The sequence below is a fragment of the Schistocerca gregaria genome, chromosome 2 (genome assembly GCF_023897955.1).
Source record: "Schistocerca gregaria isolate iqSchGreg1 chromosome 2, iqSchGreg1.2, whole genome shotgun sequence".
In the NCBI taxonomy this organism is placed as follows: Eukaryota; Metazoa; Arthropoda; class Insecta; order Orthoptera; family Acrididae; genus Schistocerca; species Schistocerca gregaria.
Genome location: NC_064921.1, coordinates 249,066,451 through 249,084,650, shown reverse-complemented (window position 1 = coordinate 249,084,650; position 18,200 = coordinate 249,066,451). Strand labels below are relative to the sequence as shown.

At 41.0% G+C, this 18,200-nt stretch overlaps 1 protein-coding gene across 2 annotated transcripts in view; it reads right to left on the bottom strand.

The window, feature by feature from the left end:
- LOC126336785 (uncharacterized) overlaps positions 1 to 18,200 on the bottom strand; it is a 1,589,831-nt gene that overhangs the window by 147,814 nt on the left and 1,423,817 nt on the right. The window contains exon 1 of one of the 2 annotated variants that reach the window (XM_050000803.1): positions 3,054 to 4,227. The exons of the other annotated variant lie outside the window; for it this stretch is intronic. Coding sequence (XP_049856760.1) covers positions 3,054 to 3,084 — 31 coding nt within the window. The 5' untranslated portion in view covers positions 3,085 to 4,227. Of the gene's footprint in view, positions 1 to 3,053; positions 4,228 to 18,200 lie in introns of those variants that run through there. 2 annotated transcript variants of the gene reach the window in all.

Sequence of the window (18,200 nt, the reverse complement as noted above, 5' to 3'; positions counted from 1 at the left end):
GGAAAACCGCGACCTCGCTTTCGGACAAAAGGCTTCTCGATATAACCGTAGGTAGCTAGCCAGCTACCTGCTGATTTATCAGTTCGCAACCCTCGCACAAAAAGTAGACGCTTCTAAAGCACACCGTACTCCCATTTGAAACGGAAGTAGGAGCCGTTGTTGTACATTCTTTTCAAACAGTAAAACATTAACGGAATTCCAAACCTCCTTATGCATAATTAATCTGTTAATCGTATATTACATAAGAAGCAGCGTGCTGTTTATTGTGAGAGAAAATGCGCTATCGTACCAACGGCGAAGTCAGTCACTTCAAACCACTCAAAACATTCATAGCTTGCAAGACCTGTCGTATTCGAACGATTGTGCATGCCCGTATGGCGTATAATTTGAATTTACCCAAGTAAAAAGAACTTGTGTTCAAATTTTATGAACTCGGACAACCTCTCATCTCAATCTGCCAACTATACAAAAAAACAAAACAAACGCCCGTTCGACATACAATAAGGGCTAAGTGAGCTATTTGCCCAGAACCTGTAACAGGAAGTTGTTCAACACTCTTGATAGTTTTGAGGCAAAAGTGCAACATATTTTAGTGGAAATACTTTCTAAGATGTCTGTCTGTCAACTATTTCGCGTTATCATAGTCGTCGTACAAGTCTATGCATGTTCTTCGTATATTCGACTGATAACACTTCAGTGGATTTGAAAGAGAAAAAAAATGCGCCACAACTATATTTTTAATGTCTGTTCCTGATAGTTTTCTAGAAGACGTTTTTTAGACTACAACTAAAGCACCCGAAAAGTAACATTCTCCATACGCCAAATTAAAAATAAGTTGTGTCCGATCTATACTGGAGATATATATAAAAAAAAGGGTTCTCTTCCTTGTATTTTTACATTCACGGCAAGTGTCTTCTTTTTTCATTTCGTCAGTACTATAAAGCAAGCAGAAGGATGGGTTGCTCTGTAACGTAACAGCGAGCGAAAGACACGAATGCAAAAAATTTCGTATCCGCTCAGTGAACACATGAGTTTTACTTCTAAGGAAAATGTCACCTCTGATCACATTTAGCAAAAGATGTATATCGTAGCGTTCTGAATCATTTGTTTGATATGCAGGAGAAGTTGTTAAACAGAACAAAAATAAATTTCAAATATATAAATGTACTTTTTGGTAGTATCTTTCTTTCTGTGACTCATCCACGCCAAGTCGCCGGCACACATACGAGAAATCTACAATTTCACTAACACTTACAAGGACGTGTAAAGTTACATTAATACTACAGTCCCGATTTGCAGGTGATAATTACTGTTCTGAATGTCAGTGTTGGACACCGAAGTAGCATGTTTCGTATACGTTACTATTTTATTAAATTGCTGTAACTCAAGTTTTGGTACTCAGCCGTCCTCTGAAAATTCAGAAAAAAATATCCATGTTTGTTACCATGTTCAGCAAAAGATGAATAGCGTTCTGTATTTATTTGTTCAGTACGCTACAAGTTGTTAAACAGAGCAGAAATAAACTTCAAATACAGAAATGATTTTTTAGTACTATGTATTATGACACGGGTTTGTAGCTCTCTTTACACGTGAAGTTGCCAGCATACGTACGAGAAATCTATAATTTCACTAACAGTTGGGGAAACGTGTAAGCTTCCGATATTATTACAACCCCGATTTGTTATTATAACTACTGTATTGGATGTCAATGTTGGACTTCGAAGCAGCATGCTTCACATTAATTTTCTGTTTTATGTATTTATCATAACTCGTATTGGGGTACCAAGACATTCTCTGAAAATTAAGGATTAAAATATGCATTTCTTTTAGATATTTTAAAAACAGTTGTGTAAACAATTCGATCGCAAGTAATCGAAGATAGAAATTAACAGGATCATGTAGATTTCTCAATGCAAAAATATGCTACAGAAATTTCCATTTATGCAGTACATAACAAAGTGAATCATTTGCATAAACCTTCTTGTGACTTATTTAACTACCTAACTTCTATTCCGAGTGCTTTAGTTTTCAGTATCTTTCAAGTCGTTTATTCTTTCATCGTGGCTGTCATTGAACAGTATTCACACAAAATCAAAATGCGACTCTCAAAGCTTCCAGTCACGCTTCAACAAGAAGATTTAGAATGGCTTCTCAAGCGATGATGCTTCGATCGTTTCGTTGGATGAACAGTTCGGTCGTATCCTCAAAAATGATTTCTCTATTCCTCGAAGTAGTTCCATACAAACACTGCGCTCTGTTTACAAACAAAGCTAGTTGTCTGTAAGTCTCTTGTTTACTTCCTCCTTGCTCTGCAAACTTTATTTCAGCAACAAATATGAAAAAAATCATCAGAAAGGTCGTCTATAATTGTCCTCCTTTAACACCTTGATTGACAGTTTGCTACGTCATACTAAACTGGAATCTCCGACTTGAAGTTTTCACCGTTCCCACAGGAATGTCGCCTGAAACTAAAGTAACATTTCAGTGTCTCAATAGCAAATTTGCTAAGAGTAGGAGCGTTATTACATTGCGCTTCACGCAGCACGAACACGTCGGTTATATACGTAAGCACACCTTACACGTAAAAGCATATTTACCTAACCGGAACCGGAGAAATGAATAAAACATTTCACTCACGACCAAGAAATGACATTCTGAATTATTAATGAGTGTTTTAAAAACGGGTGCGGACTAAGTGAGTCCTCAGTTTGAAGTGGTCGCCATCGCAGGGAACAGTATCACACACAATGCTCTGGCATGAAACACGAGCACATTATCGGAACCTTGACTGTGCACACAGACAATTAAGCCAAGCGATTGTGCTTGGGCTCTGATACGGGCGGGTGAGCACTATAAAACGTGCATCCAGATACTCGATACGGTATCCATTCCTTCCCTAGCTCTCCCCTCCCTCCCCCCCTTAACCAAGCGGGCGCTTAGTCTCGCGGAGTGACCCAGTTGCACTTGAAGTATGTGTCGCTAACCGGCTTGACCTAAATAGTCCCCTCCCGGGAAGAGAGAAGACAGACTGCAAACTTCAGCAGCGTACGTACCACGTTGTGTTCGAAGCAGCGCCATTGTCATCGTGCATTCCGAAGAGTCGTTCCAAAGACGATATACTGGTGGCAGGTCTCCCAGACGCACTTCACTTCGAAACACTCCTCTTTTAACTTAACACCAAAAGTATCACTACGAGCTTTAACTACCACTTCTAAACATCCTCACGCGAGGCATCTCACTGCATTACGCATTAATTCCGCTGACGAACACACGAACACAAACACTGCAGCCAAAACGCCGCACGCAATCCATCCCCACAAAGAATCCGCTGCTAATTGCGCACGAACAGCTGGCGTCGGTCAAGGAACGTCGACTTCAAAGATGGCACACGCGGCGCGCGCACGCGCAGTGCGTCGAACAGGTGTCGCAACGCTCCCTACCCACTGTCACTCGGCGCGTCATCGTCCGCTCCGTTTTCCTCGCCGGGTCGTCGCCGGCGCGTTCGGATTCGGCGAAGAGGCGCCGGATACACATCCACTGTTACTGCTAGCCGCCGGCGCTCCGCCCGAACCGAAAGAATGCGCCGGTGCCGTTAGGCGGGTTAGCGGGCCTCCGCTAACTGCGAACTGCTGCGCTGGAACTAATGACGGGCGTCGACTTTGCACGTTCCCCGCCAAGTGTAGCATCGGCAGAGGCGCTGCGACGTCACGGCGCGGGACGGTTCTCACGGTAATATCTGCTAGTCACTAAAGCTGCCAGAACTGAATCGGTAGGTTTCACAACTGCGTGGACACTGCAGCGACGTGACGGCGTAGCACTATCGACGCCTGTCGGCACACATTGCCCGCAGTCGACGAACAGAAAGCGGGTCCTCGAAACACTACAGACAGTACTGTTTTGTCTTTCTTTCCTTTTTTTTTTTTACAGCCTGTGGAGCTCGTTGAACGTCATTCCGTTGCGACCACGTCACAAAGAAGCGCAGAAGTGGAGTCGGGCGCGCGCAGAGGTATTTCGACAGCCACGGTCGCGAGACGCGGTGAGGTGCAGACTGGCTGGCTGCGCAGGAGGGAGACGACACGGCTGTGGGACTCGCCCCGAGCTCTCCCGGGCAGCGGGGAGTGGCTGGCAACAGTAGGGTAGGGGAGGCGGAGCGTTGTGTCTGTGTGCGCGCGCACACGCGGGAGCGCTGCGGGACGGTGTGTGCTGCTCGGCGGCTCGCCTCCGACTGGCTGACCTTCGCTCGGGCGGCAGCCGGCAGCGCAGAATCAGGCCACGAGGAGAAATCTGCGAACGAGGCCAGCCCGGGTGCGCACCAGCGCAGTCTAGCGGCCCTTCCGGCTATCGCGGCGCGCAACCCGTAGCCCGACAGCTTTTTCGCTCCGCGACAAGGCACTTCACTAGCAGGTGTTTTGTCGCCGCCGTTTGGCAGCAAACGTTTGATAACATCTGCCTACCACAAATCAGTTTATGACTTTTTTTATAAACTTAAACGTCTTTTTGATGAAATTTAATACTAAGGCCCGTATCACACTAAATATCTTTGAGAGTGTACTAGGTGTGCTTTTCAAAGATCTAAGATAAAAATTGGAGCGCGTTCTTACCCTTTAGAAGAGTTCACCTTTGTACTCTTGTCGCCTCACGTGCTTGTAGTGCCTTTAATCCATACAATGACGTCAAAGTATACTAGTACGTGTTACCATAATGATCACTGCGAAGTAAGAACAACATGCAATTCTTCACAACAAACATAATACTGACAACGAAAACTGCTATAAGCGGTTAGACTCCTTTAAAGAAATAGCAGCTGCGTTCGAAGAGTCTGCACTGTGGATGATGTAAGGAAGAAATTTAATTGACTAAGGAGATTATGGTGATGTGGAAATCTAAGTGCTCTTAATAAAGTATACGTAAGTGAAATAAAGGTATTTCTTTGTTACTCTAAATAACCCAGCCTTTATAATTTCCTCCTTAAGCAATTTACATACTGTCTCACATGTTTCTGGTAGCATATGTGAAACAGTAAACTGCAGGCGTGTATTATATTGTAAACGAATAACTCTCTCCAGTTTCTAAACATCTGACATGAACTGCCATTAGTACAAATGATATTTCTTATATGATTATCTTTTTTGAAAATATGAGGAGCTACTTTGTTAAGGACAAACTGAAAAGTTTATTCATCCAATCTCAAATAATTTTCGGAACTCTTGATGTCCCTTGCATCCCAGTCCATGAAGCAATTTCTGGTGAACACTTCGGAGCTTCTCTTCTCGCTATCTACGATTTAAGCAGCAATTGTTTCCGTTTCTACTTCGTTTCAAGCAATGCACTCGCTGCCAAATTACATTACATGTCGCTTTCTGGCAATTAACTGTTTGGCATCCATTACCGACCAAGTATAACGAAAAAGTTTATGACGGAGTAATGGCTGCAGCGAAGTAGTCTGGTCAAAGAAGTTTGCAAACATATTTTACAGTGTTATATGGGCCTTAACATTACAGCCGCGGTTCGCCTTAAAATTAACGGGACCCGAACCCTGTTGCATAGGCGCGAATCAAAGTTTGTGTTGGGGGGGGGGGGGGGGGGGTCACACAGTGTTACAGTCTCTCTCTCACTGCCCATTCCCCCTTTCAACTGTCGTTATCCAACCCGTCGTCATTTCCATTTTTAACGTGCTTCGAATTCCTAATATTGTAACAGTAAAACAAGTATTCCGATATTAACAACATACAGACATATACAGGGTGTCCATAAAGTTCCTTTACAACTTCAAAATTTTATTACAATGGCAGTTGTTGAAGCATTTTAACCAAATTTCTTTTATTGTAATCACTGTTTACTAAAGTTTTTACATACAGCAAAATTTTGTGTTTCAGATACTCTGTTGATGGAAGGAACTGAACCTCTATAAAATGGCAACTACTCAAGAGAAGGCACAATGTCTGTCCTGGATTATTGAGACAAAATCTGATGTTCACACTCAACGAAACTTCAGAACGAAGTATGGAAGAGACCCACCCTCGCGCCCTTCAATCCGAGCATGGCACAAAAAATTTATGGTGATGGGGACAGTGTTGCATAAAGGGAGCAGCGGGCGACCAAGAACATCCGAGGAAAGCATCTATCACGTTTAATCTTCACTCGTTCACCTACAAAGTCTATCCGCACTGCTACCAGACAGTTGCAACTACCACGTTCAACTGTGCATAATGCCATCCACAAGAACTTACGTTTACAAAGTGGACCTATTACAGACACTTGAGCCAAATGACAAGCCAAAACGAACAGAGTTTGCACTCAACATCCTAGAACGCCTTTCGCAGTTCGAAGCATTCCTCTAACGAGTTTGTTTCAGTGACGAGGCAACCCCTCATGTTTCTGGGACATTAAACAGATACAATGTGAGAATATGGGGATCTGAGCACTCCCATGTGACTAGGGAGTTTTACCGGGATAGTCCAAAAGTGAATGTGTGGTGTGGAATCATGTGCAACCGAATAATTGGTCCATTTTACTTTCGCGAATCAACAATTACTGGAAATGTTTACCACCTGATCGAATACGTAGCGCCACAATTGATTGACTTACAACCAACTATCATTTTCCAGAAAGATGGTTCCTCAATGAAACCTTTCCAGGCAGATGGATTGGAATGATGATGAGGTCCCATAGTCCGAGAAGCGTAGGGGATGATGCGGGAGACCCGCAACGCCGTACTAGGCAAGGTCCTAGTGGAGGTGGTTTACCATTGCTTTCCTCCGACCGTAATGATGATAAAGACTACACAACAACACCCAATCGTCTCGAGGCAGAAAAATCCCTGACCCCGACAGGAATCGAACCCAGGACCCCGTGCGCGGGAAGCGAGAACTTTACCGCAAGACCACGAGCTGCGGACTGGATTGGGAGGGACAGGCCAATTCCTTGGCCACCGCGTTCGCCAGATATCACTTCCTTGGACTTTTTTTTATGGGGGTATGTCGTGCATCAAACACAGATACGGGACCTTGCTGACTTGAAGCAAGGGATTCGTAATGCCACTGCCACCACTCATGACGCTATGCTACAGCGAACATGGCAAGAAATCGAGTACCGTCTTGATGTTCTTCGTGCAACTAGAGGCGCCCATGTAGAGGTGTATTAAACACTGTCAAAAAAAACTTTTATAAACACTGATTACAACAAAAGAAATGTTAAAATATTTCAACAACTGCCGTTGTAATAAAATTTTGAAATTGTAAATGGATTTATGGACACCCTGCAAATCTTTTACTAAAATAATGAAGTCAAATTGCCCATACTCAGGGAGCGAGAGTAGGAAAGCAAATGCAGGAATCCTATATCGCCACTTCTTGGCATGGTCCTAATGGAGATGGGTTGCTCCTTCGACCTGTTATAGAAGTGTCAAGAGTGTATCTGCGTCGCGTACTCGAGTGACGTGACTTAATGTGCAGTGTGCTGTTGGCTTGTTATGGATGAAGGTAAAGGAGAGGGTGACATCTGTTGCTGGCACGTAGCCTACTACTACTCTCGAATAGCACCAAAGGGGACGCTGAGTAATGACATACAAAACTGAGCCACTGCAGCGCAGCCAAGAAACTAAGATCATCTTTATAAGCCAGGTACACCCAGTTTCAGCAGAAAGAGAGACACTGACAGAATCCAAACGAGAGAACGGAAAGCAATCAGCAAAAGTTTGCGTTGAAACTATACTGAAAATGTAACATGCAGATCACGAGCAAATAAAGAAATTGAAAACCATGCCCTATATTTATTCGCACATGAAAAAAAGCTCAGACTAAAAATGTATGGACGTATTAAAAGAATGGAACCAACGAGATTAATTACAGAAGCTGTGGAATTCTATGAAAGTCACGGTAGCTAAAGCTATAATTGAAACAATATAACCTATAGCACAGCAAAAAAAAAAAAAGAACTAGAGGAAGCTGCAATAACACAACTGCTATAACAGGAAGAAAAAAATCAGGTAGACAATTCAAGACGGACAGGGCGCGAGAAATGAAGCGATTCTGAGAGAATTAAAGTAATATTGAAAACTCTGAAAACCCCCTTTGTTTCACATCATGCGGTCCAGTATGGCCCAGTGTGAATAATAATAATAATTATTATTATTCCTTCTTTATATCAATTTTTAACACCCTGCTGTAGCATAGATACCAAGAATTTGTCATCTGGAAAACATTTGTCTCAAAATCCGAGTAGTGGACGTGTAATGTAAGTTATTTAACAACTAAGAAGCTTTTTGATCAAAATAAACGTTATTAACATTCTGCCGCGCGGAGTGGTCCGCGGTTTAAGGCGCCATGTCACGGATTGCGCGGCCCCTCCCACAGGAGGTTCGAGTCCTCCCTCGGGCATGGATGTTTGTATTGTTCTTAGCATAAGTTAGTTCAAGTAATGTGTAAGTCTAGAGACCGATGACCTCAACAATTTCGTCCCTTAGGAATTTTGAACATTAACATTCTACATCTTTATTCTTTATGTCCACATATTTCTAGTCCTCTGGCTCTAGAGTAATCTATTTGTTGAGAAGGATAAAAGGTTGTGCATCAGATCAGTATATTAGATCAGCATATTTTGCCTTCTTTCAGAGCATTATTTCTTATGGTTTACTGTTATGGGGAAACTGTAGCTACGTACATGATATTCTTCTACTGCAAAAGAAATTTGTAAATTATCACTGATTCTGGTAGACTAGATTCCAGCAAGCCATTGTTTATGAAATTTAAAGTTATGACTGTTGTTAATCTCTCTCTCTCTCTCTCATTGTTGTTCTACATACCATGAACAATTTACCAAACCAGCAATTAAGAGAAAATATGCATTCGTATAATACGAGAAACAGGAAACACATTGATGTACCTTTTCAACGTTTAACTAAGTCTTTAAAATGCTATCATGTAATGGGTTCCAAGTGTTGCAATAAATTTTCTCTTTGTAAATTTGATTGTCTTATTGAAAAGATCAAGCCAAAACTGTATGAGTGGTTGGTCGAGCATTCTTTTTATTCCCTTGATGAATTTCTTGATTGCAGCCAAAAACAAATAATATTATAAACTTTGGCTGCTCCCGGTATACTATATTAATTATTTCATTAGCAGCTCTAGTTACCTATTTGTTGGTATCTAGTAATAAGAATTAATCTGTTTTTCTCTGCACAGTTGCAAAGGACAGTTATTATAATCTGATGTAATATTTCTTTGTATATAATATATTTTCCTGTCTTGGTAGTCTGTAATCTGACTTTTTCCTGTATTTTGTACTGGTACATTCTGATTGATTTGGTTGTACTACCTCACTCACTTTATATCTCCTGTCTATTGACTATTTATAAAACTGTTGTAATATTGTACTTATAACTCATGTATATAATTTTGTTTATATTTTGTAATTTGACGTTGTCTATTGCTTCTGTAAGCTTAACGACAATAAAATATTATTATTATTATTATTATTATTATTATTATTATTATTATTATTATTACTAGAGGGCTCCGAATTGTAGCGTGTAATATGGCGGTATATGACGTAACTATGTCGGTACATGAGAAACAACGTGCTGTAATCGAGTTTACAACCCGAAGACTTCATCCGCACATGGCGCACTCTATCGTTCAGCATGATAATGCCAGACCACACACAAGCACTGTGACATCTGCAACAATCCGACGCCTTGGGTTCACGGTAATCGATCGTCCTTCCGTGCAGTACCGACTTGGTCCCATCCCATTTTCCTCTGTTTCCAAAACATAAAGAACACATTGGACGACTTCACTTTGATAGCGACGAATCAGCACAAGCAGAGGTGAAGTTATGGCTGGGTGACTATATTGAAAAATAAATACGTAGACACGAGGAAGAAAAATTTGTAATATTAATAGCGTTTGCGTATTTCCAACTTGAAGTCAAGGCCAGACCAGGAACTTGGATAACAAATCAGCTGATCACACAGCTCACAGTGGCGTTACCGTGACACAGTATTTACGTATCCGCGTGTGGATGTTAATGAGACTAATACATTCCGCTACTTCATTTTCTATTAAAAAATTGCAGCTTCAGATATGCATCAAATGTTATTGGCACATAGGCTCATGACATTGTAAGCACCTGTACATTATAAGCAAACTTCTGACACACAAACACTGGAATACATTATATTAACAAGCAATGCACACATTACAACTACACAATGCCGTACGTGGTCCCAAGAACGTGGACTAACGGCCGTAACATCATTATGGAACAGAGTGCTGACAGAAACATATAATTATGCCAAATCCTCATTCGTTGAACAATGGTTGACACACATCTGTGGTTCTAGCGTTTGAAAGTGACTGGTACCGTAATAACAAAATTCTAATTTTATCATTCTGTATATAAATTCGTACTGTCACCATTTACAAAGCCAAAATACATTTTACAAGTACACATCCCTCACATAATGTCTTAATAATTAAAGAGGATCACTTTCCAATTGTCTGCACCCCACATTATGGGAGGAATATATAGTCATGTTGCAGTCCTTAGATACTGTAAGTAAACTGTTCAACGGGTTGTCTCCTGCTGCAGTCAAATTAACGGAGGAGGGTACAAGCCTCCGGTGACCATGCTCTTATTTGACATGTAGTCTAAATAAATATTAGTGCTGTCAAGCATATTATTTATTTGTTCATTGGTCTTAGTATGTGAACCAAACAACAATGGGTTGAAGCGTGAATTGGAATGTGTGTCGGGTAGGGAGACATACTAGCGCAATCCGTGCAGGTGTGGAAGCAGTGTGCAATGCAAGTGCCTAGTAAGCAGGAAACACTGGTTCAAATCCCGACACGAGTACAAATTTTAATTCATTGCTTCAGTCTTCACCATTTCGTACGTATAGGTGAGACTCACTATGTCTCAAGAACATCAACTGTATATGATTAATATATCACCTATGGATGAGGTACAGGCAGGATTAACCACATTTCGCTCATTGCTAAGCTTCTGTTCCATTATCGGAGAACTTCGGCAATACTGATGCGAGTTTAGGAGAATAGCAATGGGCTGTGGCGTGGCTTGGGATTTCTATCATGGAGGGAGATGTGTTGGTTCGGCTAGCGCATCTGCGTAGCAAGCAGGAGACCTGGGTTTGAATCCCAGTACCACTAAAAATTGTAATTCATTGCTTCAGCCCGCATCATTAACGTAGACATTCGCACTTTGTATAGAAACCAGACTGCAGTTATAAGAGACGAAGGACATGAAATTGAGGCAGTGATTGAAAGTGAAATTATATATTATTCAATTTGTACTTGGTGCAAGTTGTCAAGGAAATCAAAGATAAAATTTGAAAGAACTGAACATTCGGAGAGAAGAAATAAAAACCTCGAGATTTGCTGATTATACCGTAATTGTGTTAGAGGCGGCAAAGGACTTGGAAGTGCAGCTGAAAAGAAAGTTCGTGTATTTAAAAGACGGCATAAGGTGAATTTCGGTAACAGTAAAACAGGGACAACGGAGTGTTGTGAAATGAAATTCGGCGTGCCGAGGGAATTAGAATAGTAAATGAGACACTAAAAGTAGTAGATGAGTTTTGTTATTTGGGAAGCTAAGTAGGTAATTGATAATGGCCGACCCAGAGATGGCATAAAACGCAGACTCACAGTACCAAGAAAAGCATTTCAGAAAAAGATAAATGTATTAACATCCAAAATAAATTTGAGTGCTGGGAAGTCTTTTTTGAATGTATTTGTCAGGATTGTAGCCTTGTACGGATATGAAACCTGGATGGTAAGCAGTTCAGCCAGGAGAGAACAAAATTTTTTGAAATAAGGTTTTAGAGAAGAACACTGAAGATTAGATGAGAAGATCGAATAGCAAATGAAGAGGCACTGAATCGAAACGAGGTAAAAGAACTTTACTACCCAACTTGACTAAAATAAGGGCTCAGTTGACAGGGCGTGAATACAGTAAGAGGATTCAAATAGATGTAGGCTGCAGTAGCTATTCAGATGAGGAGGTTTCCACAAGACAGACTATCGTGGAAACCGAGGGAGGTGGCGCAATGGTTAGCACACTGGACTCGCATTCGGGAGGACGACGGTTCAATCCCGTCTCCAGCCATCCTGATTTAGGTTTTCCGTGATTTCCTTAAATCGTTTCAGGAAAATCCCGGGATGGTTCCTTTGATAGGGCAACGCCGATTTCCTTCCCAATCCTCCCCTGCCCGAGCTTTCGCTCCGTCTCTAATGACCTCGTTGTCGATGGGACGTTAAACACTAACCACCACCACCACCACCACTACCGTGGAGAGCTGAATCAAACCAGTTTTCGGACTGAAGTCCACATCAACAACACATCCAAATTCTGTTTCTGACAGTGTTGGATTCACGAAAGCGACCCAAACAAGATCGGTTGCTAGAGTAGAGGAGTTTGTAGTAAATTCACTATGGAAGAATTTCCTCTTAGGTCAGCGCAGCGGAATCAGCCTCCCTCCCCCAAGAATGCGGCGTCTGTGATTTGGCGCAGGGCCACGTCGTTCGTTCATTCAGCTCCCCGAAATACCCGGCTGTCGGCTGCGAGGCGACTTTGCTGAGAACACGTTTTCCTAGCGTTTCCTGTAAGGTGACATCGCCGGTCTGACTGCAGCCACTGCAACTTGGGTGTGATTCTCGAGAAGTGTATTAATAATACTGTTCACTTCCTTCTGCTACATGGAAGGTCCAGCCAGTGAATCGCGACGTCCACACTGAGTTCAGTGCCTGCCCCTTCCATCTATTTAGGGGCACGGCCGTGGGTTCAATATTTGATACCGGTCACGTAGAAATACTATCGTACATAACTCCTATCTCGAGCGGATTGCTCCAGTAGACGGAATTTAAAAAATTTAAAAACGTAGGTTACTAAAGATACATCCGGTATCGTAAAAAATATCGCCGAAACCATATGTATTGAAAATACACATACCAATGAGTGTTTTGCCAAATTCCCTCAGGAACATATTGAGAGTGTGCTAGACACGGCAAATAAGACAGGAAGTACGTGGGTGAAAGCATTTCACAATTTACGTAACTTAGAATAAAAAACAAACATAGCATGATCCAGTAAGTAAAATGGTAACTTGAAAAGAAATGTATATGTTACAAGCCACTGAAGTAGGAAGGATCCGAACGTGGGACATAATATTAGTGCTAAGCCAGTCTACATAACAAAGGGAGATAATGTGCACTAGGTACAAAAAAATTGAAACGTAATTTAAAAAAGACATCTTTCAGAACCACCAAGAGCTGCTGACAATGGTAACGTTGTTCGTTAAGGGTGAAACTATTGAGCGTGGTCGCTGACGCCGATAGTACAACGCATTGATATAGTTTCTTAGGCGTTTTACTTTTGACGGAGGTGACCACGCAGGATGCTTTTTATTTTATTTGACTTCACAGTAACATTACCATACAGGCTGCTGTAAATAATTTTATGATGCCTACAGATGACTAAATATGGAAGCGGTAATTAATTAAGATATATCAGCAGCTATTAGTGTTTCTGGAATATGACTTTTTTTAAAATACTTACGAGCTGTGCGACAGCGCTTGCACAAATATTACTGATTATAATTATAAGATAGAGTGTAGGGCAAGTACTGTACGGTTTTGAGAATATTATTTACTGCTTTGGATCTGTTTTAAGTAACATTTTTGGTTATGTAACATTTTTGATTCTGTTTTCTTTTAGTATGTCGCTCTAGACGCTTGTTTCAGCTGTACTGTGAATAAAAAGTCATATTACGCAGAGTGAGTACATACATTCCGCTTCTCAGCCATAAGATATAAAAATAAATGAAGTCGAAGCAGCTAATTAAAAAAATTAAACATCAACAACTGTTTCTTCGTAAATTAACAAAAAGGATGATTTTTATGGATGATATTAAATAAAATTAAACTTAACTTCTATTTTTTAATTAAAACCAAAAACTAGCAATGTCGGTGAAGAAAGCAAACAGCCACATACACTTTTAAAACGCTTCATTTTTATTCCACTGCCGGTTTCGGGCTATCAAGCTGTAACACCATAGCGCTAATACTCCAATGATTTATTTTGGTTTTTGTTTCATTTAATGTTACATCACTGAGCTTCTGTAAATGTGTTTGTTTGAATCGATAACATAAAATTGTATACTCATTTCTTTGTAAGAACTTCGATGTCATGATACGATTCTATGCAATGTAGTGTATCTGTCATTTAAATTCTTTGTCCCATTTGGAGGGAACAAAACTTACTGTATATAATTGTAATTTCTGTGTGAATAATTTTTTTGCACAAATGTCAATATGTGCAAATATTGTTTTATTTAATGTATTTGGTTACTGTTGTGTAAATTGCTGATCCTCACTTAGGATTCTTAATTATTCTGTATGTAAAAGTTGTTGTGATTCCCCTCGGGGACGGAACTGTGTAGCGCGCGCAATTTGTGGTTGGCCTAGGTAGAAAAGGTGGAACTGAGAGTCAGTCGGGGGCGAGCCACCAGTCAGGGACGAGCTACCAAACTGTGAACTGCCATGTAACAGTTGCATATTGTGCTGGTTCCGAGAGAGGTTTTTTCTGCTACTTTCCAATGCCTCGGATGGATGGATAAATAGCTGGAACTATTCTGGAATTTGCATCTATCATCGCCACCAAGAAATGACAGTCCAGCAATTCTACCTGTAATTCCACCTACCGACATGCAATCGCCACCACATTGCGCAGTCACTGTAATGGAGCACTATAGCAATGTACAGTGAAGGATCAGCTTAATGGATGTGTTCGTGTGCTCAAATATAAGGTAATTTATAACTGAGTTTATGTACCTACCTTGATTTTTCTCCTTATCATAACACCTCTCAAGTTCTTCTCCGTTTGAACTAAAGTGATTTCCGAGTGTCCCTACTGAAAGAACATTAAAGACCAGTGTTTTTGCTAATTAATGCCTCTTGAACATAATAAAAACAGAAAGTTAATTAAAGTAATTTTCCTAATAAAACTGCATATTAATGTGTTGTTGCCAACTTCAAATTAAAAGTTCTGAAGACTGAGGCTTATAAAGTTTTCCTTAGTAAATGTTCACATTACTGCCTGTTGTAAATCGCAGAAGATGAGTCAGTATCTTACATATATGTTAATTTTGTGTCTCAATGTAGTAAAAGTGGAAAACTGCAGTATGAAATGTTATATACTCATGTTTGCTAAGTGTTGTCTCTCTTGTGTATTAGAAGTGCATATGAATAGTATACCAGGATCCACAGTCTGTCTATTGTGTTAATGCTCGGTAACAAGTAACGGAAAGACCATTAATTATGAAAACCATAATTTCTTTATTGAAATGATTCTGAGAAGCAACCTGTTAGTGGATTCCAATTAACTTTCATTTTAAATAGTAAAGTATTTAACTGAGAGAGACTTAACCTATATCCAATTAATGATTTTGCAGTGAATAGTAATAATAACGTTATAAAGACCATCCAGTTTGTGTAATCGTTAAAGTAATAGTGTGTTTCGGTATCTGTTACAAGTTTGCAAATAGTCTGTGCTGCTCCAGTTGTTAGCTTCAATCTTAAAACATACGTATGTGTCAATAGTTCACTGCACTCGCGTGTGACAAAGCATGGGTTGTGTTTATCCATTAAAGTTACTAATAACTATTTTCTTGAACGAGAATGTTAATCATTCTCTTGCCTAGTTAGGCTGGCGACCGTTTTCTTTACCTCTTAAACAGTACAGATAGGCAAAATTTTGTTTGTTACTGTTCAAATATTTCCGTAATTCTGACTTTCACTTCCGATAAGCCACCTCCGTTAGGTACAACACGGTCAACACAACAAAATTCCTCTCAGAGGGTAACACTGCTCTGTTGCGTTATACCATAATTGCTTCAATAAGATTGTTTTATTTCACAACCTCCTTTAAGGTTATGATACAGCAGCAGCAGACGGTAGTGTTATAAAGCCCATCTTCAGATGGCTAACTTCTCCAATTACATTTAATGTATTCATTAGCAGCATGTCGTCAGCTCCTGCACTGCATAAGAATATTCGCGTATATAGCGCCACTTTATATGGTGTGTGGACAGCAAAAGCTTGCTAATGTGCTTGCATTCGATAAGATTTAAAATGAAACACGTATGTTCGTGTAGAAGTCGTTTTGTTCGACTTTGGTCCTTTGCCTTTTCAGGACGATGCACGAAGTGTTGCAGTGCAAACAGCACCATACACTGTGGCACACAAACACTGCGTAATACTTCTCATGTCAGTGGCAGCCGCAGACATGTATTTTTCATTCCATGCTTTCGATGAAAACGCGAAAACCATCGACTAGGCGAAGGCATCATTTATTTCCCAATAAGCTTTGATCTCAATTACCCTACTAGTAGTGCGTGAAAAAAAAATGGTTCAAATGGCTCTGAGCACTATGCGACTTAACTTCGGAGGTCATCAATCGCCTAGAACTTAGAACTAATTAAACCTAACTAACCTAAGGACATCACACACATCCATACCCGAGGCAGGATTCGAACCTGCGACCGTAGCGGTCGCTCGGCTCCAGACTGTAGCGCCTAAAACCGCACGGCCACTCCGGCCGGCTAACAGTGTGGAAAACGATAGATAAAACGGCAGTGCGGACAGGCGAGAATCTTAAAAATTAAGCACTACACCGTCAGTAGAAGTTGAAGAACGTGCGCCGCGAAAGGCTAGATAGGGTAGGAAATCTTAAAGTTTTTTTGTTGGGTGTGAGGGCAGGAAGAGGATTTTGGTGGGTTGTGGCTCTGGAGATGAGGGTAAGATTTGGGGAGGGAGGTATGAAACGGGGAGTAGGAGATGGGGTGTGGTCAGGTAAGATGAAGAAGAAAGGGATAGGGAAATACCGTGGGAGAAGGCAAAGTCCTGGGGTGTGCCGGAATAGGGAAGGAAGAGTTAGAGTTGGTAATGGGATCAATAAAGGATGAATTTCTTTGACTACACGAGGGAACCTGTAGAACTTTCGTAGAGAGGGGATATGTAGCGCGTGCAGATGTAAAGTTGCCGGGGTGTGTAGGTAGGTGCGGCAGCGTACCAGGATTGGAAAATTTAGGGACCACAATACGGTTGTTAGCAGTTTTGGCCTATTGTGGCCTTTGTGTTAGATTTTCATCAGGTGGGGTTTCTATAGTGGCTGCCAGTCGAGTGTTGGTGAAATCGTTGCGTAGAAGATGTGCGGACGGAAACTGCGGCTCTTTCGTCCTGTATTATTGCCTGTGATTTGGAATGTTTTCTCCTGTGGAGCCATTTGTTACAACAGGAGGTACTACCTAGCTGTTATCGAAATTGTTATGTAACAAATGGTCTCCCTCACTCCCCGGCTGGTTCTTTGTCCTATACTGGTCCAAGCAAGACACAGAGACAGTGGTGTGTAGTGATGTCGTCGTAGGCGAGACTCAACATAACACAAAGTCAAAACGAATAATGAAAGCTGAGGATGCCGACTGATTTCTTACGCCAGCGTGGAAAGCGCTACGCGGCTGGTGAAACACTGGGCCATTAGCTATATCTCGACGGAGATGGGACGTTTGGAACGACACTGGTGTTGTGTGCAGCTTCAGTAATTGCATACTGACACTGCACTTACAAAATGTGTCAGAGTTCACACTTCGCCAACGACTTAGTTGTGGGCAATCGGGTCTTGCACGCACTTTAACGACAAATTAGTCTAGTCTAGTCGTTAACAGAACAGAGAAGAAGTCACATATAATGATACAATATAGGCCTACATTCTGTTCATGCATTTGCAGAGGATCGGTATCGTTAATGATCAGTGTAGATGAACTTTACATCTAACACTCAATTTAATATTAATTTTGAAGGCATCTTCTTAATATTTTATTTGATTATTTATTTTCTCCTTCAACATAATTATCTTTTTTTACAGCTCAGCATAAAGTAGAACTTCTTTTTAAGCCATTGGCAGTGTCTATTGTCTTTTTCATGCATATTTATAATTCTGCTAACGAAGCAATAGTTTCACGCTGTTAACATATTTTCTCAACTGCGGATGTTTTTATACTTGCTCATTCCATTTTAAACAAGACAAAGACGTCCGGAAACCTTTTCGGCAGCTACTCGCCTCAGTTAGTGATTCCCATTTTTTTTATTCTTCCCTACATTTTCTCCTGAGGAAAGATCTGATTACAA